The sequence below is a fragment of the Thermobia domestica genome, chromosome 11 (genome assembly GCF_964235325.1).
Source record: "Thermobia domestica chromosome 11, izTheDome1.hap1.1, whole genome shotgun sequence".
Taxonomy (NCBI): domain Eukaryota; kingdom Metazoa; phylum Arthropoda; class Insecta; order Zygentoma; family Lepismatidae; genus Thermobia; species Thermobia domestica.
This window is the reverse complement of record NC_137464.1, coordinates 259,888,255-259,915,017: the sequence shown is the minus strand read 5'-3', so window position 1 is coordinate 259,915,017 and position 26,763 is coordinate 259,888,255. Positions and strand designations below refer to the sequence as shown.

General features: G+C 33.4%; 2 protein-coding genes across 4 annotated transcripts in view; one reads left to right on the top strand and one right to left on the bottom strand.

The window, feature by feature from the left end:
• Positions 1-7,139, top strand: part of LOC145664453 (uncharacterized) — a 50,039-nt gene extending 42,900 nt beyond the window's left edge. The window contains exon 3 of the mRNA XM_081731139.1: positions 6,444-7,139. Within this exon, the coding sequence (XP_081587265.1) occupies positions 6,444-7,139 (696 nt within the window). The remainder of the gene's footprint in view (positions 1-6,443) is intronic.
• The window catches only part of LOC145664984 (glucose dehydrogenase [FAD, quinone]-like), a 146,268-nt gene that overhangs the window by 24,572 nt on the left and 94,933 nt on the right, over positions 1-26,763 (bottom strand). The window contains exon 11 of one of the 3 annotated variants that reach the window (XM_081732158.1): positions 7,161-10,498. The exons of 1 other annotated variant lie outside the window; for it this stretch is intronic. In XM_081732158.1, the coding sequence (XP_081588284.1) occupies positions 10,474-10,498 (25 nt within the window). In that variant the 3' untranslated portion in view covers positions 7,161-10,473. Of the gene's footprint in view, positions 1-7,160; positions 10,499-15,993; positions 17,960-26,763 lie in introns of those variants that run through there. One more of the 3 variants, XM_081732157.1, reaches the window with a different exon arrangement.

The window sequence follows — 26,763 nt, the reverse complement described above, 5'->3', positions numbered from 1 at the left end:
GTATCATAGCCTAAGACAGTGTCCCCGGTGCATGAGTTTATAAGTTCGTTGCCTTGTAATCACGGAGTGTCCTAGTACTCAATGTTCCATTCCCGGTAGAGATACCAGTGGTTGGGGTTCCACATTAAACTGTAGTCCCTAAGACGTCATCATCCCATGAAAGGCAATGGCAACCACCATGGGTTCACCTTGCCCAGAGACCTTTTGGTCAAAGACCTCCCTTCGAGCAAAACAGCATATCATCATGCTACGACAATGTAAAGGGCGCATCCTCTGATAAGTCGTAATACAATCTTAAAATATTATTTATTCCGTTCCATTAAACACATAACTTACACAATTTCTGCGATCTGCAGAGTCGTCTTTGTTGCTTCAGGCCATTGGTATCGGCGACGCGTGTCTCGGGAAAACGCCTGCGTTCTGAAAGGAGTTCACTCGCTTCTGGCGTTTCCAGTCTTCTCAAGTAAACTGTCGTTCTAGATTGTGTTATTCGTTCCACGTCGTGGGGGGTACATGCTCCTTGCCTTCAGTAGTAACGCCAATCATTACATCCGGTCGTTAGTTACTAAACAAGCATGATCGCCATTTGTCTGATTTTTGTTCCCTTATTGCGTGTAAGTTTGTCCAAGTCATCGGATCCCTGTTTTCCATTTGTGCAAATCCTTGCGCCGCGTTTCTACTACTCTGCTTTCGACAATCAGGCATTACTTCCTCCAAAATGTTTGGAACCGGTTCTTGTCGCATCTCTCGTTTGTCCGCAATCTGATGTCGCATATAATTTGTCAACATTCGCGACGGCTCGTAAGTCTGCTGCGAAACCGCATTTCACTATGGGTCACATGAACTTATTTCCTTGTCATGTGTAGAATTGTCTCCCAAGCGTTGTATTCTGTTACACCCTCTATATATATATATATATATATATATATATATATATATATATATATATATATATATATATATATATATATATATATAGGGGCGGTTCCAGGATAGATCAAGGGAGGGACTAAACTATATTTTGCCGTTTTATCCAGTATAAAGCAGGATTGAATCCCATTTTATCCAGTGTATACCTAAGCGTCAAAGGGGGCTATAGCTATATATACTGGGCCGGATTTAGGGGGATGCATGGGAATACACGTTAGCCGTAGTCGGGTCAAGACCATTAGGAACTAATATGTGCCTCTCCAAAAGTACATGTTTAGAATCCTAAGGTACTGACGCAACATTTTTATAGAGCAAGTTTGGTTACGGGCATATAGACCTAATTTGAAGTACTTAACAACTACCTCTATAAAAATTGTTGCGGAAGTACCGCAGGATTGTGAAACTTGGATATTTGAATACTAGTTCTTAAGTGAAGTCTTGACCCGCCTACAGTTGGTCCCATAGTTTTGGAGCTATTGACATTTAAAGTTCATTTTTTCATGTTTTCGGCAGCCTATAACTTCAAAAGGAAGCATTTGTGCACCCAGGATGGTCTATACTTTTTGTCTTATTTCGGTGTCAGGAATCACCTCCCAGACATTGTCGGTGTTGTTTTGAAACACCTTGTATATATATACAGGGTGTTAATGAACTATACGGACAAACTGTAAGAGCTGATTCCTCACATCAAATAAGAGAAAATGTTCATATGCACCTATGGCGAAAAGTGCATAGTTTCAGAGCTAGGGCTGTCCAAAATCGCGAAAAAGCCAAATTTCAAGAGGCCCTATGTTGAATTCTTGAGACTGTGGATGGTGGTCTTTATCAGCGTAAAAGAAGGCACGCATACGCAATACAAAAATGCATATTTCATTAATGTTCAGAGGGTATACAGAGTATTCCGTGCAGGGTGAAATTCCCAGACATGCTACAAACCGAATTTTGAGATATACTCTGACTTTATGATTGGTCCAAAGTAGGCAAATGATAAGTCTTGATAGCAGTGAACACGGAATTCTTTTGGCGCAATGTCGGAAGTGTTAAGGATTGTCAGCAGCACGCTCTCTCGTACTCGAGAAAACGCATGCTGCGATGTTTTCTTTCACGCTTATAAATGAAGAAAACGTGAAATATACCGCAACGAAACATATCATCAAACGTTATTCTGAACACAAAAAAACATGGAACTGCAAATTCCTAACACTTCCATCTTCCCTTCGAAGCATTGGATGTCCATTGTTGTCAAAACTTACGTCCTGCCTACTTTGGGCCCTCCTTGAAATCAGGGTATATCTGAAAACTCTATTGAGAGCATATCTGAGAATTACGCCCTGTAGGGAATACCCTCTACAACTATTGACAATTGATGAAATATGCACTTTTGGATTGTATACATATGCGTGGCTTCCTTTACGCTGATAAGAACCATCATCCACAGTTTCTGGAATTCGAAATAGGGCCTATTGAAACTTAGCATTTTGGTGATTTTGGACAGCCCTAGCTCTGAAACTATGAACTTTTCGCCATAGGTCCATATGATTTTTTTCTCTCTTATTTTGATGTGGGGAATTACCTCTTACAACCGGCATAGTTCAACATCCTGTATATATATTAGTAATAATAATAATAATAATAATAATAGTACATTTTTGGTTCATTTTATAGAAGGTGATAACATTTGGCTTGTAAAACGGAGAAAAGTTCTTTTTCTTTAAAAATGTAACAAAAAAGCGCTACACTGTTCGTGACAATTGTTGATTTTACAACCTGCATCACGCAATGCGGTTCGAAGAACTTTTCTTTACCATATATAGTAGCCAACAAACAGCTATTACTTGTCAGGCACAAAACGGATGTGTTTGAAAACTACCACGACAAGTTATCGCACTTCACTTTCTTTTGTTTTGTTTTTTCCGCGGTTGATGAATGACCAAAAGCTGTTAATTATTAATTAGGAATTATGGTCAAAGATATTCGATACAGAGTACTGATTAATAAAAGTACAAGAAATATCACAATTATTCTAAAATAGGTTAAAAGAGCTCTTTCTTTTTTATTTATTTATTTATTTATATTTTACAATTTTCCATTTGCTATGGGTCATTAGCTTTGATTCTACTAATATTGAATTTAAGAGGCCCCATCACTGCGAAATTAAAATACCGCTAAATTTACAGTAATTATGTGGTATCTTCAAATACATAAAAGATAATCGAAAAGTGGAACAAGACCTCCCTACACAATATTACTTTACGTGAAATACCGTAATCATGACTTACTTATCTGCTTTCGATTTCCAGCCATTTAGAAAATCGGAATTTATTTTCGCGTTTCGAAATAACTACAAACGGAAAGCTACTAGGTGACTTGTGATAACGGTACCTCATGCAAAATAACATTGTCTAGGGAGGTTTTGTTCCACTTTTAGATTATCTTTTATTTATTTGAAGATATCACATAATTACTGTAAAATTGGCGGTATTTTAATTTCGCAGTGATAAGGACTCTTAAGGGTCACTATGAGTCAATACCAAGGATGTTATAAAATAGAGGATCTGCCGATATGTATCTTTATCCTATTAAATTAATGAATCCAAAAAACAACCGAGCATCGGCACGTCTGATTGGCTACTCTCGTTTCCACCATCGTCTGATTGGCTACTTTGTTTCTGTTATGGTTCAAAATATTGCAATCTTATTGAGCGGAGTGGGCAGAGTAGGGGTGGCGAAACTGTGACGTATGGCTTCAAGATTTTGTTGTAAGGGCAGATCCTCTATTTTATAAGATCCTTGGTCAATACGTTGGGCAACACTGTGTTTGTTGCTTGTCGGATATATTACCTATGAAGAGGTTTGCCAGCGATCTCTCAGTTTTCCCAACACATAATGCAACAACTTATTGCAGTTTCTCTAACACATAATATAACCACCTCTAGCATTTTCTTGTAACAGAATATGCAACAACATTTTGCAGTTTCTTAAACACCAACAGCGTCGCAACTAGGCTAGTTATCATCTAAGACAAGAACTCGCCTTAGAGACTACCATGACCAACCAAACCAAAGAAATATTGAAATGGAATCCGAACCACTACCAGGATAAAATCCAGGACCACTTGCGCTAGTGGCACACATGTGGCACACAATCACTTAACCATGAAGCGGTATATATTAACAGATAGTAAATTAGGATTTTGGTAACGTAGAGAACTATTGCCCATATACTCTTATTCGTGTTATCAATTGAACTCCTAAGATTTTGGTAACGTAGAGAACTATTGCCTATATACTCTTATTTATGTTATCAATTGAACTCCTAACGATTTTGGTAACGTAGAGAACTATTGCATATATACTCTTATTCATGTTATCAATTGAACTCCTAAAGATTTTGGTAACGTAGAGAACTATTGCCTATATACTCTTATTCATGTTATCAATTGAACCCCTAGCCCATATACTCTTATTCATGTTATCAATTGTACTCCTAAAGATCTTGGTAATATAGAGAACTATTGCCCATATACTCTTATCCATGTTATCAATTGAACTCCTAAAGATTTTGGTAACGTAGAGAACTATTGCCTATATACTCTTATTTATGTTATCAATTGAACTCCTAAAGATTTTGGTAACGTAGAGAACTATTGCCCATATACTCTTATTCATGTTATCAATTGAACTCCTAAAGATTTTGTTAAAGTAGAGAACTATTGCCCATATACTCTTATTCATGTTATCAATTGAACTCCTAAAGATTTTGGTAACGTAGAGAACTATTGCCCATATGCTCTTATTCATGTTATCAATTGAACTCCTAAAGATTTTGGTAACGTAGAGAACTATTGCTTATATACTCTTATTCATGTTATCAATTGAACCCCTAAAGATTTTGGTAACGTAGAGAACTATTGCTTATATACTCTTATTCATGTTATCAATTGAACTCCTAAAGATTTTGGTAACGTAGAGAACTATTGCCCATATACTCTTATTCATGTTATCAATTGAACTCCTAAAGATTTTGGTAACGTAGAGGACTATTGCCCATATGCTCTTATTCATGTTATCAATTGAACTCCTAAAGATTTTGGTAACGTAGAGAACTATTGCCCATATACTCTTATTCATGTTATCAATTGAACTCCTAAAGATTTTGGTAACGTAGAGGACTATTGCCTATATACTCTTATTCATGTTATCAATTAAACTCCTAAAGATTTTGGTAACGTAGAGAACTATTGCCCATATACTCTTATTCATGTTATCAATTGAACTCCTAAAGATTTTGGTAACGTAGAGAACTATTGCCCATATACTCTTATTCATGTTATCAATTGAACTCCTAAAGATTTTGGTAACGTAGAGAACTATTGCCCATATACTCTTATTCATGTTATCAATTGAACTCCTAAAGATTTTGGTAACGTAGAGAACTATTGCCCATATACTCTTATTCATGTTATCAATTGAACTCCTAAAGATTTTGGTAACGTAGAGGACTATTGCCTATATACTCTTATTCATGTTATCAATTGAACTCCTAAAGATTTTGGTAACGTAGAGAACTATTGCTTATATACTCTTATTCATGTTATCAATTGAACTCCTAAAGATTTTGGTAACGTAGAGGACTATTGCCTATATACTCTTATTCATGTTATCAATTGAACTCCTAAAGATTTTGGTAACGTAGAGAACTATTGCCCATATACTCTTATTCATGTTATCAATTGAACTCCTAAAGATTTTGGTAACGTAGAGAACTATTGCCCATATACTCTTATTCATGTTATCAATTGAACTCCTAAAGATTTTGTTAAAGTAGAGAACTATTGCCCATATACTCTTATTCATGTTATCAATTGAACTCCTAAAGATTTTGGTAACGTAGAGAACTATTGCCCATATACTCTTATTCATGTTATCAATTGAACTCCTAAAGATTTTGTTAAAGTAGAGAACTATTGCCCATATACTCTTATTCATGTTATCAATTGAACTCCTAAAGATTTTGGTAACGTAGAGAACTATTGCCCATATACTCTTATTCATGTTATCAATTGAACTCCTAAAGATTTTGTTAAAGTAGAGAACTATTGCCCATATACTCTTATTCATGTTATCAATTGAACTCCTAAAGATTTTGTTAAAGTAGAGAACTATTGCCCATATACTCTTATTCATGCTATCAATTGAACTCCTAAAATCTATTACGAGGCCACGGTGGCTTAGTGATACAACGTACATCTCTGGTGCGAGATGTCCCTTATTCAATTCCCGGCCACGCAAGTTTGTGCTGGCCAGCGTTGTATTCGTGAATTCTTCCATTTCCTTCCATAATTGTGCGTTGTAAAACTAGAAATTTAATATCATTTGTTCAAAAAATAAAAAAGTAAATAAATAAAATTAAATTAAATTAAAAAATAAACAATTATTGTGTAATTTAACAAAACTATACAGTTAATACACCAAAACATGTTCAGTTATTAAAACATTTTATTTTCTTTGCAGAATTCGATTCGACATAATCTATCCCTTAATAAATGTTTTATCAAAGTTCCCCGATCGAAAGACGAACCAGGAAAAGGAGGCTTTTGGAGGCTGGATCCCATATACGCTGAACGCCTGGAGGACGGAATGTTTAAGCGCAGAAGATTGACGCCAAACACTTCAGCTAAAAACAATAACTCATCGAGAAATCGTCGCAATCGCTCCAGGAAACGAAATATCATACAACAATCGATGCCACAGCTTCAGCAACCCGAAACGAATAATCCACCGCCATTACAAATCATTTCTGTACTTCCGCAGCAAATGTTGCCAGCACTCGCAGCGCCCTTGCCTACCCCTACTGCTACGCCAAGTCCTGGTCCAGGGTCTACCGATAACACGAACATTTTGCAGCCTACAAATAATGACAGTAATAGTAATAATAATAACAACAACAATAATAATAACAGTTGTAATACTCCTTTCTTCCTGCAAGAAGAGTTGCTCGCACCATGCCCCGGATGCTCATTGGACGGCGGACACGTTCAATTAAGTCCGTTATCTTTGAAGGTAGAAGACCTTAGCCAATCAGAGTGTAGCAGCACTAATTGTAATCCTGATCAGGAACTAGAAGGACTGCTTAACAACTGGGATGGGATGCTACTTGATCCGTATCTTCTTGATACTGAGACTTTGGTCGATTTTTACACGCTCTGAGAAGAGATTTTCCAAAAGGAAAAAAAATATATTAATAGTACGTTCACATGTGTGGGGGTTTCTGCACATTATTTTTATTTTGTGTACCGGGTGTGTATGTGTGTATAGCTCATAGATTATTTCAGAGTGCGATTTACGTAGATGAATGCTCAAAACTCGACAAAACGATAACACAACAATGTTCCTTAACCTGGAAGGCTATTATTGCAGTCCTTTCTTTCTGTAGTAATAATCTTAACATGATTTTATAGGGCAGCGAAGGAGATTATGAAATTGTGGAAATTGCAGCCCATTTTGATTAAGATTCTTCCGTAATGAAATTATAAAAATTCATATATCGTGGACACTTGTCATTGCGCTATATACATTATATATAATATTGTAGCTAGTAGAACCATACGTACCTGTACTACACTAGAACCGAAAGCATATTTTATATTCAAGGAAATTGTAAACTATAGCAGAAGTTGAGTTAGAAGTACTATACAGTAGATTTCTTCATCTTTTATTAGAAATTTAATATAATTCGTTATATTAGCATTATGATCAGAAATAAGTGTCTGCTATATGAAGCAGAAATTTATTGTTTTCATTTCTGTACCAAACAATTTAATTCTAGTCAATTTTTTTTTTTTGCGTTCGTTTAAAGTTCTGAATACATATGAAGAGTAATACTTTATTCTGTGGAAAGAAAGTTGTACGTTCTAGTAATCTATTAGCTAAAAATATAAATTTGTACAAGCTCTAAATAGTTTCTAAACATCATACAATCATTATTTCTATAAACTTCCATTATCAGTATTCCTAATGGTAGCAACAACAATAAAAATTGAATTTAGCTTCAGTGTGCTAATTCAGTAATAGAACTTCTAGTCTAAAAAAAAAAAAAAACAAATAATTAGTGAAAAAAAGTTCTTTTAGATTATGGATGTTCCACAGCAAATATTTAATATAAACTTTAACAATTCGTACCGTATATATATATATTAGAAACACGAAAGGCATTTATAAGTAGAAATATATGAAATTCACAGTACATTAAACATTTGTACTGTGTATGAAATCCGTCCTCTTCAAAATAACCAGATGTTTTGCATTATAAATATTTAGTTTTGAAGCTATTGAAATTTTTATTCATGATAAAAAGAGCACAAAAAGATTTTTCTGAGCTTGAATATATATACAGGGTGTTTGAAAACAACACCGACCACGTTTGGGAGGTGATTCCTGACATCAAGATAAGGCAAAAAGTATAGGCCAATCTGGGTGCACAAATGCTTCCTTTCGGAGTTATAGGCTACCGAAAACATGAAAAAATGAACTTAAAAGATCCATAGCTCCAAAACTATGGGACTTACCGTAGTCGGGTCAAGACTTCACTTAGGAACTAGTATGTGGCCTATTCAAATATACAAGTTTCACAATCGTGCGGTATGTCCACAACAATTTTTATAGAGGTAGTTAGTGAATACTTCAAATTATATTACCGTAGCCAAACTCCATCTATAAAAATTGTTGCGCAAGTACGTTAGTATTCTGAAACATGTATTTTTGGATAGCGCACATATTAGTTCCTAAGTAAATTCTTGACCTGACTACGGTAGGTCTCATAGTATTGAAGCTATGGATCTTTTAAAGTTCATTTTTTTTCATGTTTTCGGCAGCCTATAACTCCGAAAGGAAGCATTTGTGCACTGTACTTAGGTTGGTCTATACTTTTTGTGTTGTCTTGGTGTCAGGAATCACTTCCCAAACGTTGTCGGAGTTATTTTGAAACACCCTGTATAAATGCATTTTCATGTCATGCTCTTATCATTTGTGATTATGAATTCTTATATTTAATTTTACCACAGTGTTGATATTTCGATTTTTACCAACATTTCTTGCTTTAATTTTAACGATAGCGCAATGAGATATGAAACTGGTATTTCTGTGCCTCAACCTTAATAAGTAAAGCACTTTTAAACCGTATAAAATATTGTCTTCCTCTCATTTTTTTTTTTCTAAATTAAAGATGCATTATTACGGCAATATAGCGTTGACAAAAGACTCATAACTACTTTCACTGCTTCAGAAATTTGCAATATTTATTGATTAGCCAAGACAGATGGAAAATATGTAATGAATTAATCAATTTTAGCCGAATTAGATACTCTACGTATTTACTATTATGTTCATAAGTAGTGCAAGACTGAAATTGTACATAAATTATGTTCTAATCTGGTAACAAAAACATGCAGCCTATTTTTACCATTAAAATATTACAGTTAGTACTATGCTATTTTGCACTCTTCTTGAAAATTATAATATAAAACATATATTTTACTATCAACTTGGCATGAACAATTACAAAGCTTATGAATTTGTTGTTCCATGCGAGATTATAATAATAATAATAACCTTCTTGTGTGATTGATCACAACAAGACAGAGGTGAAAGTAATTTTTCATAACATAACATGATAATATTTAAATTATGGGTCTTCCTTCTTCTAGCTTAATATCCTTATAAAAAGTCGCGTGTAATTATTAATAAGGAATACCAAATTCCGTAATTAATATATATACACACACACACATATATATATATCGATATAATATACTTTCCCCAGAATGGAAACGTAATTCGTTTATAACTCGTTTTAAAATATAAAATTTGTACCTACGATACAGACTTAATAAAATGCACTAATATATCCATGCTATACACAGTATAACAGCTAACAACAGACTTATTCTGAGTTTTGATAACACAAATCATACAAAATAAATGTATTTTATTTATTTATTTATTACCTTTTTACAAACGAAAAAATGTGTTTGTAATGACAGCAGAAACTGGCATATATATACAGGATGTATCAAAAAGAATTTCGCAACTTTTAAAAATCATATTGATTTATTTATTTAGTTTAGAGACATGATTTTGGTGCCATTTTGTAGCAAAAAACATAGTTTTTTTTACCTTATATCTAAAAAGGTTCAATATGTCTCCCATTGGTGATGCGGTACAGAAAACTTTGACTCACTTGCTCTACAACGTCTTCTGACGTACAAGGACGACCTGAAGATTTATTGCTTCTTACCGAACACCCAGTTTTAATAAATCATTTATGCCACTGATAAATAGTAGGCCTACTGGGAGGATCTTTACCATACTCTGTACGAAAATAACGTTGCACAGTTGTCGCAGACTTGGGTTCTTCAAACCAAACCACACAGCTAGCATGCTCGGGACCAATAAGACAGCCATCTTTGCTCCAACTGCCGCTAGCGCTTGCGGTGGCTTCTTTCCGAACTAGTGTACTACGTAAGTCAAAACTTGATGTATTTTTCTACAAAATGACACCAAAACCATGTCTGTAAGATAAACGAATAAATTAATATTAGTTTTCAAAATTGTAAAGTTCTTTTTGGTACCCTCTGAATTAAATTGCGACGGACAATTTTAATTATTTACGATGAATTGACGCATGTTTATACGAATTTGTATACGTACTCTTTTATGTACTGCGTCTACTATTTATGATACTACTAACTGTAATGTTTCAGCGTTCTCGGACATCTTTTTCTGCAGGTCAGAGCAGCTCACATGGATCTTGCCTCACATCTTTAAATTTTATTCTGTACTATTTTGTGTACATAGTAATGATTATGAATTTCTCAGAAATTAGTATTTCTTTTCTGTAAACATTTTATTTTATAATGTCCACCATATATACGAAGTCCATGGGAATTGTACAGATTGCTGAAAAAGGTGTGAGGATGCACTGAAACAGTATAGTATTGTTAGTAGTACCTTAAATATTGGACGCAGTAAATAAAAAGAGTACGTTTACAAACATTACAAACTACTTCTTCTGTTCACTCTGAAAATCTGTACAATTATTTTATAAAACAATTCAAGAGATAGGCGTAAAATATGTATATAAAAATATATAAAACCAAAACGACAAATCGTTCTGAATTACCAAAGTACGTTCGTTTCTGATGTCAAATGTTGATTGTATTAGTTTCTACTTGAAATAATTTCTGTGAAAATACGTAAAAATCTTATATAGTTACCTATTATAACTGTTTTAATATTACTTAAAATATAGCGATGATGATATTTCTGTTTTGAAGTTTGAGTGGTCAATACCATTACTTTATTCAATAATAACAAAAGGAAAGTATTTTTAATTGCTTCAATGTTATTTATACGAAGAATGCTCACTATAAATCCGTCCAGTGACTTTTATCAACCTATGAGCTTATTCGTTCTGATTGTGTCGAAAGTGGCTCAAATAATTTTGAAAGATTTTCTCTAATTATGTAACATTATTATTGGTAATGTTTGTCCAAAGATTTTAACCTTTATAGGGAAGATTACTAAGGAAATGTATATATATATTTACGAAATAATTATGTTCAGTATTCAACCGATATTACATAAGATAAAAGTAATAACGTAAATGCGTAAAGTCACAGCTTATTTGTGACTACATAAAGAAAAGAAAAAATTAGCGAATAATATATATATTTGAATATAAGAAGGGAAATGATATGGTGCAAAAATAATTTAAAAAAAAAATTGTTGAAAAGTACTAGTTAATTTTTCATAGTACAGGGTGTTTCAAAAATATTGACCTGGTTTTAAAAGTCCATATGTATTGACAAAAACATACTACAGGAATGGGATAAATTGCAAAATGCTCACAAAATCTTCAAGTTTTAACTATGCTATTACAAATGTTCTATGTGTCCATCGGCAGCGGCACGAACAACATTTAGACGATAGCTAAATTCGTTATAAACTTAACACAGTGCAAGGCCGACCTGCACTCTTACCTTTGCACAAGCATCCTGTCTTTTCATATTGTCGATACTAAGGACGAATGTTTTTAGGTGGAGGCGGATCAATGCCAAAACGCCGACGAAAAGCACATTGGACCGAAATCACTGACTCAGTCTTTGCAAACTGTAGCACACAAAATGCCTTAGGTTGAGTGGACGCCACCTTACCTCTCACTGACTGCAAACTGAGAAGACAAATTGACTAATATCTAACGGCGATTTTCTAAAACTCCAGTCTACGTCCATTCAAACAAAACTCATTTCCTTGCCAACACGCCCCATGTTCCGTAATTATTACCGTCCAAATCAGGTCATTCTTTTTGAAACACGGTGTATATAGCCAAATAGCTTATAAAAAAACATGAAGCAAATAGTATATGTATATTACTTACAACTTAAACTTAAAAATGAAGTCTTCTAGAAATGTAAAATTTTGATCTGAAAATTTATTTGTATCATTTTTTTTTCATATATAAGATGTATCAACTTAGACTTATTAACATGTATGTCTAAAAATAAAATTAAGAGCATTCTAACTTTTTCTCTCTCATAACTTCAGAACGACAATTTTTGCAAATTTGAGTTCATTTCCTTTATTATTTGTGTCTTATCAATTTGGTTCAGCTTTTGTTTTGTACTAAAGACAGTTTAGGAATTCATTTTTGAATGAAAACTTTTTCAAACTTTTGCTCCTTAGAAATTTTACACAGCCAAAAATGAGGTGTTAAAATAACACAAAATGATTGCCACTTTAGCGTGTCACTTGTGTGTTAATTTATACCAAGTAACGAATAACGTACTATGTTTGCTATAATCTGTCACGAAAATAGTTTTGTAAGCCTTTGAATGGTTTGACAACAGTTACACGAATAACAGTGCTGCCATGTACTGTTCGTATCTGTTGTTCTTATGTGCTAGAACATAAGAAAAACAGATGGCAGAACTGCTAGGCTTACAAAACTATTTTTGTGATAAATTATAGAAAACATAGCACGCTATTCATTACTTGACATAAATGCCAAATATACTTCGTAAAGCTTTGTTCATAGCAAATAATAAAATTAGGCAATATCCTTGGTGTTAAATTAACACACAAGTAACACGCTAAAGTGGTAGTCATTTTGTGTAATTTTAACGCCTCATTTTTTGCTGTGTAACGTTAAAAAAATAATAAAATTGCTTATTACAATGGATAGAACTGAATGGAATTAATATCTTGCAGACTTACTCTACAAAAGACATTTGAACTCTTTCATTTGAAAATTATGTTGTGAAACAAAACGTATACACTTCAAAAACATATTTTTCTCTTAATTAGTTCGGAAACTTAAAAATGTTTGAAGTAAACAAGAGAACAATTTTAGAACCTTAAATAAATCGAGTAAAACTCATTTCTTTGAACAGTTTGAAAGATACTATAAAATTGCCGTTCTGAAATTACGAGAATGAACAAGGAATCTAGAATTTGTTTTAATTGTATTTGACACAATAACTACAAAGTGACACGAATAATATTAATACGTCATTTCAACTTATATTTTCATGCAAAACTAACTCAAAATACGTAGTGTACCACTGAATTCATATTATTAATGTAAACGAAAAGGAGATTCTTGTAATTACAGAGAAAAATAATTGAAAAGGGTTGAGAGACTGGTATAAATTAAGGTACTGAACACTTCGTGTGGCACCGTGTGTAACTGTGTGTTCTGGGTCTGTCACATTTTAATAAAATTACAAGCCAAGTTTTTCAGTGAGCACATTTTATGTGTGTGTGTTACCAACACAGACCCAACAGCACATTGCGCCTGCGTGTGTGTGTTCCATTTACTTTTTTTTTTATTGTGTGGATGTCAATGCAAAGTAATGCATTGTACAATATAAGGGTTTAAAGGGAACATTTATTTCCGTCCAGTTAACTGAGGTTCTAAGGCCATTTATATATGTATACACATTTATGGTCTCATAAAAAATAATAAAAAAAAATAAATTATACATTATTGAATTACCTGCGTTGAAGCAGGAAATCAAATTCTTCCTAAAATATCGGACTTTAAAAGGATATATGTACACAGAATATTTATTCCTTACCTTAATTTAACTTAAGACTAAACTGAGCTAGTTATCTAACAAATGAATGTCGAAAATACTAATGTAAAACCATGAATGTAAGGATTTAGTTTTCAGCTAATCATTTGTTACAAATACGAAAGAATTTAAATAGAAATTTATAGAAATTTAACACTTATGTTTGAAATACACAAAATTCTTTCTAAAGTTGAAATAAATTCTATGTACTTGTGATCTGCTTTAATTAGTTATAAGTACAGTAGAGACGGGATATTAGGCAAAATACCTATTCTTTAATTATTAAAGATATGATCAAAAATATCTTTTTAAAGTTTATATGGGGGATTATAGTTTCAATTTAGGCCAATTTTATTTTGCCTAATTAGCCCCTTTCTGCCTAAATAATTGCTTTAATGCCTAATGTTCCCTGTTCTTCCCAAAAAGAAGACTTTATTGGGAAAAATATATAATTTAGTATTTCAAGGAAGGATTCTGCCTCTTCCGAGAAATATAAGTTCTGTTTGTGATGATAAGATGCCGTAAAACTTTGGCCTGCTATGTGTACTGATAAAGTGCTGTAAAATTTTGGACTGCTGTGTGTACTGATAAAGTGTATAAAATTTTGACTTACCTGTAGTGATAAGTGCTGTATGGAATGTATTTACCAAAGATACATGAAATACATGTCAAGCTTCGTTTTTCTATATACAGTAAAAGAAGATATTAACAAACAGGTATGTTTCGACATTCTTTGAACACTGGCTATGATTTGAATTTATTTTTTAATTGTATTGAATATTTATCTTTCATTATTTGCAATTATATTAGTGCCTATTTTTTTTTTTAATTTTAGGTGCCTATTTTCCAGGTTTTTAATGCCTAGACATCAGGTCTCTAGTTATAAATTAACCATTGTAACGATAAAAAAAATTAGCGTTATGAAACCATACAGAAGTGTTATTTAACGTACAAAGATATATATTTTATATGTTCTTATGCAAATTGAAGTGCAAGAGTAAATAATAATAAATTCAGAAGAGCTTTAGCATTATTTATCCTTGCACTTTACTGGCTTAATAGCTTTAAGTACGTAAACGAAAGTATCTTGATACAAGTTTTTTTTTTTTTTTTTTAATATATGTATATGTCTATTACTACGTATCTTTGTACAGGATCCGGGCATTAATATTGAACATTTTTTAACGTTTACTAGGCACTTTTAATTGCCGTACCCCATATTTTAATCGCATAGTAAAATTAAACACTTACAGAAAAAAAAATTATAGTTCTACATAGAAGTTCGTACTTTTGCATTTTGTTGACATATGACGTCACTTCCAAAGCAGACACATTATGCCTTTAAACTTCGTTAAGTTTAGGTAACAACACAAAAGTTTTTGTGTAATATGGTTTTAAACTCTGTTACTAAGAATTAAAATTTGAATTATGTATTTTTTGAACTCTAATCTATTGATTATCAGTTAAAAAAAAAAAGTAGTTTTTCGATTTAGGGTTGCCAGCTTCAGAAAATGAAAATACCGGACACCCTCCTGGAATATGTATACTCTTAAGACTGTGACATCATCGCTTGTAAAAAATGTGAATAACCTGGAAGTGGTTACTTTACATAAAATTGAGCGATTCGGGGTTCTAATTTAATAACGTTAGTTAGTTTCGAAGCATTTTTTAAACTTTCTTATTCCAATTTTCGTTGAATCAGATTATGCAATTTTTGTAGTCTACCATCAATAAAACATCACTGCGACGGAACAACAAATTCATTGTGACATGGAATTGCGCTATGGCCGTGATTAGCCAGTTGTGAAGTGCGGTTCATTTTAAAATTCAATATCAACTACAGTAAATTTACTTTCGACGGAATTAAAATATATATATATATATATATATATATATATATATATATATATATATATATATATATATATATATATATCTGAATAGAACAGAGAACAGGATTAGTGAGAGGAAAAATTACCGGACATTTAACGTCCGGTTTTGAGGTCTTACCGGATACCCAACAAGGGAGTTAAAAACCGAACTGTCCGGTAAAATACTGGATTGTTGGCAACCCTATACTGGATTTTTAACACACCTTATTACGTAATAATTCAAATATTACTTCTTTCCTTTTTAAATAAATCCCTGAGAAAAAAAAAATAATTATATCATTTTGAAGTATCAAAAAAATTTGCCAAAAAAAGGGGGGGGCAAATAAAATTTAACACCTTACAAAATCGTATTCGCATCTAAACAACAAAATAAGTTAAACTACACGAAACTTTGACTAAAATAAAAATTTATTTGTTTAATAATTTTATATGAAAATAATTATATGGAGAAAACGAATCATATGAACAACATATCAGCTCGGTTTAGTCTTGACAAATGTGTACATTGTATCACATATTCATTACAGTTAAATTAATACATATACGTACTACAATCCCCCAAGTGCATATACTTGAAACTATTGAACAAAATAATTATATCTTCCAAATAAAGGTAATTAACCTGTCTTAATAATAGTTTCTATAATTGTAGCAATGAAATATTGTTAGATGAGGTATAAGAGATAATATATATATGTAAAATATGTATCACATTATTTAAATGTTTTGAAGAATATTCTTCAGTTTCTTTTAGCTAAAAACAAAAAAAAAATTACCAACGAAATAATATTTATAACAACGAATTTGTTAAGTTTTAAAATCTGATGGTTCTCACTACTCTTCAGTTATGTCATACTCAGTAGCATTTTGCTTGTTCGTTTTTTTTTTTTTTTTTTAATTTTACAATACACTAGGTAATATACTAGAATCTTTCTATTTCAAGTGTGCCCTCGGAAAATATGTGAAACATATTTCAGCCCCACCCTCGCCGCTCTCTTACGGAGGAAATCTTCCCTTTGCTTTGGGGAAAGAGTGAATGACCTCGGGTGTGTTGGCAATTTGTCATTCAGTCGTTTGGTCTTGACCGTGAAATAATTCGGAATATTTCAATGTGGCAACCCTCTCCATATCCAACTATTGAAGAACCTCAACCAAAGTAACTTGTTCCTCCTCTTTCGAGGGAGCTACGAGGAAACACACGTGTACAGCAGTGCCAGCAGGGGGCACACTTGAAACAGAAAGGCTTTAGATTAATTATGTACTGCTAAAGACTTTCTTTTATTGTAACTGACATTTATTACACTGTGCCTTTTTAAAAATATCTTAAAAAAATAAATGTACTTTCATCGAATTCTATTTCTTTAATCTGTAAAGATATTTACAACGCTTAATACTTTAATCTCTTGATTCATGTGTTTTATTACATTAAGCTTTAGAATCCTAGATCGTTCTAAGATTAAATATCCTTTTTATTCGGAACCAAATCGATGTATTTTAAGATAGAACCAGTTAACCTGCGCTCTCTACACAGCGCATCATTCACACGTGAGCATGAATCTCCTTGTCATTCCTCACATCTGTACATGTCCCTTTACAAACACAAGTGAAGGACGTCTTGATTAAAAAAAAAAAAAATCTTCCATTATTTTTTTCAACATCTCGCACCGTTTGCAAAACTTGAGCCTACTTCCGGTTGAAGTTTCTAATTCATGTATGATCAGTGTTTTCTTTCTTCTTGTATGCAGTATGTAATAAACAAATACATTACACACACGATTAACTGTAATGTCAGTGATATATGGTGTTTATTGGGAAAAGCACTCCAAACAATAAACATTCATCTTAGACTGGAGAAATGGTTATCTTTCGTTTTTCATTATCATTGAACATGAAACAAACTCCTGAGAGATATACAACCCCTGCATACAACAATGTGGTGTTGAAATGTATAACTCGTAGGATATGGTGCTTTACTTTTTAAAATTTCAATACTTCCAGTGCATCCCTAAAAAATGTAATAAAGAAATAACGGCCATTTTTTAAAAAAATATTGAATTAGAACTGAACAATCTACATAAAATTTGCAATCGATCAGTGAAAACGGCATCTTTCTAGAGCTTGTTGTTTCCGAGATATCATTGTCGAAAGAGTGCTACAAACACATAAACTTTTCTTGACGACAAACATACAAATTTAGCATTTTAATACTATGGTAAATTAAGTACGAAGACAAATTGAAACCTTATACATTTCTTCATAAATTTGGTTATGGACATAAGAACAAATTTATTTAGCCTTTCACTTATATGTATTGACTATTTTCCTTAGCTCATAAGGTCAAAATTTCAAGAGACATAAATGTAAATGTAAGACAAAATTTCAAGAATTTACTGCAACAACGTTCCAAAGAATAAATTTATTTTTAGCATATGTCAATAGATATCTAATTCCAAAATACTACATATAACATCCTACCATTCCATATGTACACTCATGTCCAAAATTATTGTCGCATGCCTATAAATATGTTGCTGTAGGAATATAATTTGATAACGAATTCGCACGGTATTTCTTATAATGTTAGTATGTGTAGAATCGGCAAAGACATGTATGTGGCAAATTTCATGTCGAAAGAACAGTAAATAAGAACAATAAAACGAAAATAAAACTCTCTTGTCCATTTAGCAACATTTTGTTTTACTCATTCTAATGTTTGTATTTATAATTCTTTTCCTATGAAATTTACCACAAATATACATTATACATAGTATCAGTATTAAAAGTACTCTGCAAAATCATTATAAAATTATATTCTTATAAGAAGACAGTTATAGATATGCGACGATCATTGTGGACATGAGTGTACATTGCTCAGTGGAACAAATACTAAAGAATAAATGCAATACAATTGCGTTTTTCTTGCTGATAACTGGAAACTTAAGCCAGCTTAAAAAGATCTTAAGATATATTACATGTTTTCTTATCTCAATATGAAAAAAATGAATTAAAATAGTATTAACATTGTATAAGCACGACAGACATTATTCACTATGTTTACTTGTACGTAAACAAACCCTTTCTTTTATAAAGCAAAAGTAAAGTAAGGCTATTGAACTTTCGAATATGAAAGCAAATAAACAAACATTTATCACAGGCTATCCAGTATTTTGATACTTCAAATATAATTGGATATATGCATAAGTTTTCAATAATAATGTTAGAATCGTTTTCAAAATTTTACAGAATTCTTGAATACACTGAAAAGGAAATTCTACAATATATTACAGATATTAGACCAAAAAAAAAAAAAAAGTTTTACAATAGAATATTATTTTTCGCATGTTCTTACGAAAATCATTTGCTTCACAGGTTATATATATATATATATATATATATATATATATATATATATATATATATATATATATATATATATATATATATATATATATATATATATATATATATAAGGTTTTACATGTGTCACAATATTTTGGAAACAGATTCCTCAAAATAAAAATAAGAAAAAAAAAAAGTTCATATGGTTTATATGGACCTGTGTTCAAAAGTGCACAGTTTCGGAGTTATAGGGCGCTAGAAAAATAAGGTGAAATAAGTTACCTTTAGAAGTTCATAGCTCCATTACTATGGGACCTATCGTAGTCGGGTCAAGACATCACTGAGGAACTGGTATGTGAACTATCCAAATATCCATCTTTTAGAACGTCTGGTACTTGTACAACAGTTTTAGAGAGGTTATTTGAAAGTACTTGATCACTCTCCACCTACCTCTCTAAAAATTAGTACAGATACTGAAGCAGTCTTATAAACATGTATATTTGGTTAGTTCACATACCAGTTCCTCAGTGATGTTTTAACCCGACTACAACAAATCCCATAATAGAGGAGTCATGAACTTTTAAAGTTCACTTGTTTTACGTTTTCGGCACCTTATAACTCCGAAACTATTCACTTTTGAGCACAGGTCTATACGAACTTTTTTCTTATTTTGATGTGAAAAATCTGTTCCAAAATATTGAGCCCTATTTCTGTAACACCCTGTATATCAAACTTTGTTATACAATAAGTATTATTACGAAGAATATAAGGTAATAAGCGTTGTGTATATCTTTACAGCTTGTTTCATATAATTTTCAGTATTAGGATTTATTAAGAAAGGAATAGTTTTTTTTTTTTCTAATTTTTCTATAATTACAAACAAAAATAACTATAAATTGTGTTCGTAAACTGCAAGCACTGTAATTGTAAAAAGTGTTGGAAGAGAAAATGATGATTAGGACGTTTGGCACTATTTTTGCACATTGACAAAGGTTGGTTTGAACTCACAAAATGTCCTCCAATCAAAGTTTTCTTAAGTTATTTATTAAAATAAAAAAAAAATCAAATTAATTGTTTTTTTTAGACAGTTTTTCCTCACGAAGGCACTTTTGATTATAAGAGTTGCGTGTTACAAATTGAAATTAATTGTTTATACATATTCTTTCTTGGAGTGAAATAATAATTTTTAATGTACGAAAACACTACCGTTGATACTCATTTCAATGTGTAAAATTAGTTTTTAAAAAAAGATAAAAATTGTGTGAGTAAACAAATGCTTGGATTATAATGTCTTGTGTTTTATTTATGTAAATTTCATTACCCCTTTTGAAGTTTTCTTTTATTTTTGTTTTGTAATTACTAAAGGTTCACAAACAAATGAAGAGCCTTTATGAAAATATTTTGTTTACATTAACAGCACGTCTCTTTCCGATAGAACAGTCTTAGGAAAGATTCCTTTCTGTGTGATCCAGGATCCAGGTTTCGCAGTCTATCACGGAAATAAATGTTACGTAGAATATTGCCGCGTAGCGAAAGAGGAAACACTGTTTCCTGTTGCAAAATTGCATTTTGTACAGTCACGAACATTAATAAATGGAGGATGAAGCCATTATTTCTTATGGCTCTAACCTACATTTATTAATGTTCGTGACTGTACGAGGCGTGTCCAAAAAGTAAGTTTCCCTATAGTGGTAAACACAAAGAACACACAGCGACCTTGAATCATATATTGCCACAGATACCCAAAGGTGACACTTGTTTACAACATATTCACCACTGGGGTTCAGAAAATACAATACCATGGGATCAACTTTTATATTCCGATGTTGTAAAAGTCAGTTGCCTGGAAATGGAACCAGTTGTGTGACAACCGTCCGCAATTTGTTTATCACGTAATTTCATTTTTGCTTTATAACTTGCAACATTGTGTTTCTTATCAGTTTTCAATTTTTATACATACATACGTATATATACATATACATGGTGGAGTTTATCACTGCATGATACCATGGTTGCTGCGCAACTCCAAATACGAAACTTCCCGACTTTTTCACGTCCAATGCGTAAAATTTCCAGGTAGCGCTATTGAGTGAGGAAAATCCTATTTATAATGCTGCAGCATTTTAATTATACAGAAAGGGCATACTTTTACATCAAATGCCTAAAATGACATTTGGAGTGAACACTTTTTGATATGATGATGTTCATGTAATGAAAGAAGAAACTTACCTTTTCCCTTCTTCCAACGGTTCTCTTGGCAACCTATATAATTATTTAACACAGAATATTTTTTTTTCGAAAAGTTTAGTTTTATGATTTTACTGTCACACTTAAAACATTAATTCTGTATTGCACTATATGTGTCATTAAGGAACTGCACCTCTTCATATCTCCACAAGCACTTCTCTCCAGCACACACGAAACTGAGTAACACCAGTAACAAACAAAAACAAACACAAACAAACACAAACAAACACACACAAATGCATTGTAACGATTGTGCTACAGTCAATGGTAAATCTTCTAACCCTAATGTGTCAATAAACCCACAAACTATCAATGTAGCCATCAGTAATAATCTCAGCATAAGCAACTTGGATAAGGAAGTAAGTTTCAATGGTAAACAACAAGTGTTAAGTGGAAGTGCTTCAATGAAACAAATGAGCATCGAGATCTGCCAGGGCAAATTAACTGTTAATATTAGTAGTAGATTCCATGTTGCAGGAAATATGAACACCTTACAATTGAAGTTGAAAATCTTCATAAAATTATTGAAGTTCTTCACAATGACGTGTTCTCTCTACAGAATAGTGATATTAATGGTAAGCAGTCACTCGCCGGTGCTCAAAGTGCAATTGGAAAGAAGTGTGCGTGAAGAGAGATTGTCAAGCACAACAGTGGATCGGTAAACTATTACACAGCAAATAAACCCAATGATTTCTGTGTACCATCACGAATTACGCTAACAACAAATCAAAGCAGACCCAAAAGCAGCCGTGGACATCTTCAGGGCAAGGAACATCATATATAAATAGTCAGACTGGTAGAACTAACTCTAATAGGAATAAGTGGTCTCATGTAAAAGTAACGGGAAATCCTATGAACAGAAAAAATAATCCACTTCCTAAAAAACAGGATATTCAAATCTTCAACAGGTATCTGTCATTAGCAACGAATGAAACGGGCAAACAAGTAGCTGAAAGTGAACGTACAGAATGTGACTGAACTTTTTCAGGAAAAACCAGCAATTAAGACCAGGACCGACAGCAATATTTTAATAATAGATAGCCACGGTCATGGTATTGCAAAAAGAATCAAAATCAAAAATGTAAAAATCTTACGTCCCACGGTTATGCCGGCTAGGCTAAAGGAGAGGGTGATTATGAGAAATGAAGGAAATGGTGAATGAAGGAAGTGGGAGAAAACGGGAGAACCCCGAGAAAACCCACGAGCACGGTGTTTGTCCACCACAAAGTCCACATGGCGCGAGCTGGGATCGAACCAGGGACCCAAAGCACCGGAGGTGAACGCTCTACCACTGAGCCACCGCGCCCCCTTAAAATCAAAAATGTATTTGGCATTGTGAAGCCTGATGTCAGTGCCAGTGATGTAATAAAACCAGCCCTTGTAACTGGGGAACACATGCATGATAAAGACGCTATTATCATAATTGGAGGGGGGGGGGTCAAATGATGTTACGAGAAATGAGGGGAGGAACTTAGTGAGCACACTAAAAACCACCTTACCGATACTTACACATACAAATGTAGTAGTTGCTACGTTACTGCACTGCCACGATCTCATTAACTCTTCCGCAGTGAACAGTGAGGTACATGCAACAAACACTAAAATTCTGAAATCTGCAAGCGATTTAGAAATATGAAGATTCTCAACATTAGCAGATATCCAAGACACAATCACACAAGGCATGGTACAGGTAAAAGCTTCCTCCCTAACGACCTAACTAACCTCCTAGTAACACTACCTAGTAAATCTCTTATAGCATTACCTTTTAGTGTGAATACTTTTGAAGAGGATCATGTAAGTGAAATGACTCTTGGGAACACCAACAATATTTCTGTGGTAAGCAACAATAAAAATCATGATAGTGATAATCAAAACAGAATTCGAAGTGATCGTAGTGTGTTAAATGTTAAAAACGCAGTACGCAAAGAGTTCGAGGAAGAAATAAAAACAGCTTCAGCAGACACGGAAAACCCCATCGGCTTAGAAACTAGTGACAATGATCAAAAATCTCCCAAGAGTGTCACTGTTTCTGGTAAGGTCTCGAGGATTGAAGCGAGTGTTGTGGAAATCAGCAAGCGTCAAATGTTGGGAATGAAATTAAAAATTGTTCAAGTCAAAATGATGAATTAAATTTGAAAACTAGAAAGTCGGCAAGGTGTTAAAAAAAATATCTTTAGAGACGATTTTTTGGTAAATAAAAAACAGGGGGAGTTAGTGATATACCATCAAAATGTACAAGGATTCACAGTTGATAAAAGAAATATATTGGAAGTGTTAATAAGTGACATAGCACATAAGTAAATTTAACATGTTTAACTGAACACTGGTTAAATCCAGGCAAGCTGATTGTGACTAACCTTTTCGGTTTTATCCTAATTGCTACTTATAGTAGATCTGTTAATAATAGAGTGGTATCATGTATTTATGATAAAACAGGTTTAGAGAATAAGGTCGTAACTAAATTTAACAACCTAAATATCGAAAAGCATTTTGAATCATGTGTAGTAGAAGTACCGGATATGAAGCTTATTATTTTGTGTGTATATAGGACTCCAGGCAGTGACATTAATATTTTCTTGAAAAATCTAGAAATTATCCTTGACTTTTATATAAATACGAGTAAGCAGGTTGTGGTTAGGTGACATAAATATCGATTTTTTAGAACCTAAAATAAATTACCAACTGGTGATTCTGATGCAAGCATATAATTTAACTGCAGCAATCACAGAGCTAACCAGGTTCTCTAAAAAAAAAAAAAATAGTGCAATAGATCAAATTCTACACAATATTGATCGTCTTACCTGTAATGCTCAAGTCCTTAACAGTGAGTTCTCAAATCATGAGACGCAGATGTTTAGAGTAATATTAAAAGGTAACAACATTACAAATTGTAAAGTACATAAACCCGGTACTAAATTAGTGGCGAAAAGATATTTTAATGACTCTAGCATACAACATCTAAATTTTACACAGTTACAGCATATACCACCTTGTCACGAGATCCAACACCTGCGATAGAAAGAACAACAACTCCACTACTAAAAAAGTAGGGACTGAACGAAGATACACGCAAACAACTTACACCATACTCAGGGGCGGATCCACGGGGGGGGGGGGCGATCGCCCCCCCCCCCAGAAGAGGAAACTTTCTTATTTTATATATATAAATAAAACCCATCTCAAAGTTCGGAGCCCTTAAAAGTAGCAGTATGACAACCCATAGTCCCCCCAGAAGTCGGTCCTGGATCCGCCCCTGACCATACTGCAGCATAACTTCGAGATTGTATGACTTACCAAAAATACATAAGGCAGGGATACCCCTGAGACCAATTGTTAGTGCAATAGGAAGCCCAACCTATTCTTTGGTCAAGTATCTTACAACATTATTCCAACCATACGTAGACAAGAGTGAACACCATGTGAAGAACTCAACAGTTTGTAAAAAAACCTCAAGACGATGAAGATCTCATCCAATGATCTTATAGTTAGCTTCGACATGGTATCATTGTTTACCAGAGTTTCGATTAAGGACACAATACTGCTTCTTGGGAAATGCTTCCGGCCTGAGATATTGGATCTCTTTCAACATGTCCTTACTTCAACCTTTTTTCTATATCGTGGTCAGTACAACAAACACGGCGTCGCCATGGGTTCTCCACTCTCACCCGCAGTAGCCAATTTTTATACGGAACACTTTTGAGCATGAAGCACTGAAGAAAACTCTACTTGCACCCACATATTTCTATAGATATGTTGATGACACCTTCACTATTTGGCCACATGGACGCAACTCCTTACAGGAATTCCTGCAGCATCTCAACAACCAGCATCCGAATATTAAATTCACGATGGAAGTTGAACAAGAAGGACGTCTACCATTTCTTAACATCATGATATTTAGGAGACCAGACGGCAGCCTAGGGCATAAGGGTATATAGGAAACCAACACACACAGATTTATATCTGAACGCCAACAGTTTCCATCACAAAGCTCAACACCTTAGCACATAGAGCAATCTCTATCTCCGACAAGGATTGTTTAACAGAGGAACTTAATCACTTTCGCACCATCATGCTCCAGAATGGATACTCAATAAGAGATATAAATATAGCTCTGAAAAGGATCAGCACAAAAGGACACTGACAAGGACAAAAGTACAGAAGCAGTATAAAAGAAGAATGGAAGAACACAATCTGTCTTCCATACACCGGCAACACTTCTGGAAAGCTTAGAAGACTATTCGCCAGATACAACATCAGGACAATATACAAACTTCCAGCAAAAATTAAAAAACCTTACTGCAACCAGCCAAAGACGGTCTGGGCCTTCGAACTCCCGGGGTTTACCGCATTCCGTGTGAATGTGCCAAGTCATATATTGGACAAACATGACGAACCATTAAAGCCAAATGCAAAGAACAACAGTTTCATTAGACTAAACCAACCAGAAAAATCCAGAAAAATCCTAGTTGGCTGAGCACAGCATCAAACATAAACATACGTTTTTATTCACATACACTAAAATAATAGCAAAATGTTCAAGAGTTTGGTACAGAAAGATAAAAGCTGTTGCAATCACTCAAGAAAAAAAAAAAAACGAACCTTAACAGAGACACAGGATTCTAACTGAGTTAAACATAGACACCAATCATATCCCGCCATTTTTTCAAGCACCAATCAGAAGAGTACAATCACACATACATGAAGTATATATTCCATACAGTCTATTGTCCCATCATATTCGCCTGAAGATGAGGACGATGTCAGCCCTCGAAACATTGCAAAATAGAGATGTTTACCTGGTTGCCAGCCCGAGGACATGTTTACAATACGTTACCAGGAAAGCTTCAATAGATATTTTATCATCTAAATTCTCGTTTACGTAACGAAACTTGGGAGCTGATATACACGGCTAATAAAATGAATAATGCATGGGATAGCTTTCATAATATCTTTGTAAATTATTTCAATGAAGCGTCTCAAAAAAAAGTATACCGTTCCTACTTCTACACACAGAGTGGCTTAAAAGTAGATATACAATCCCGTACTGATCAGCTCACTGTATTTTATATCACTTCTTATTGTTATCAAACAGGTAGACCTAATTTCTTTATTTGTCCTTAATGCTTTTTTTTTTCCTACTCCTTAAGCCCGGAACAGTCGAAGCAAATAAATTCATAAACTAGAATGTTATACTTGATTAGTGCTGGGTTGTATGCGTAC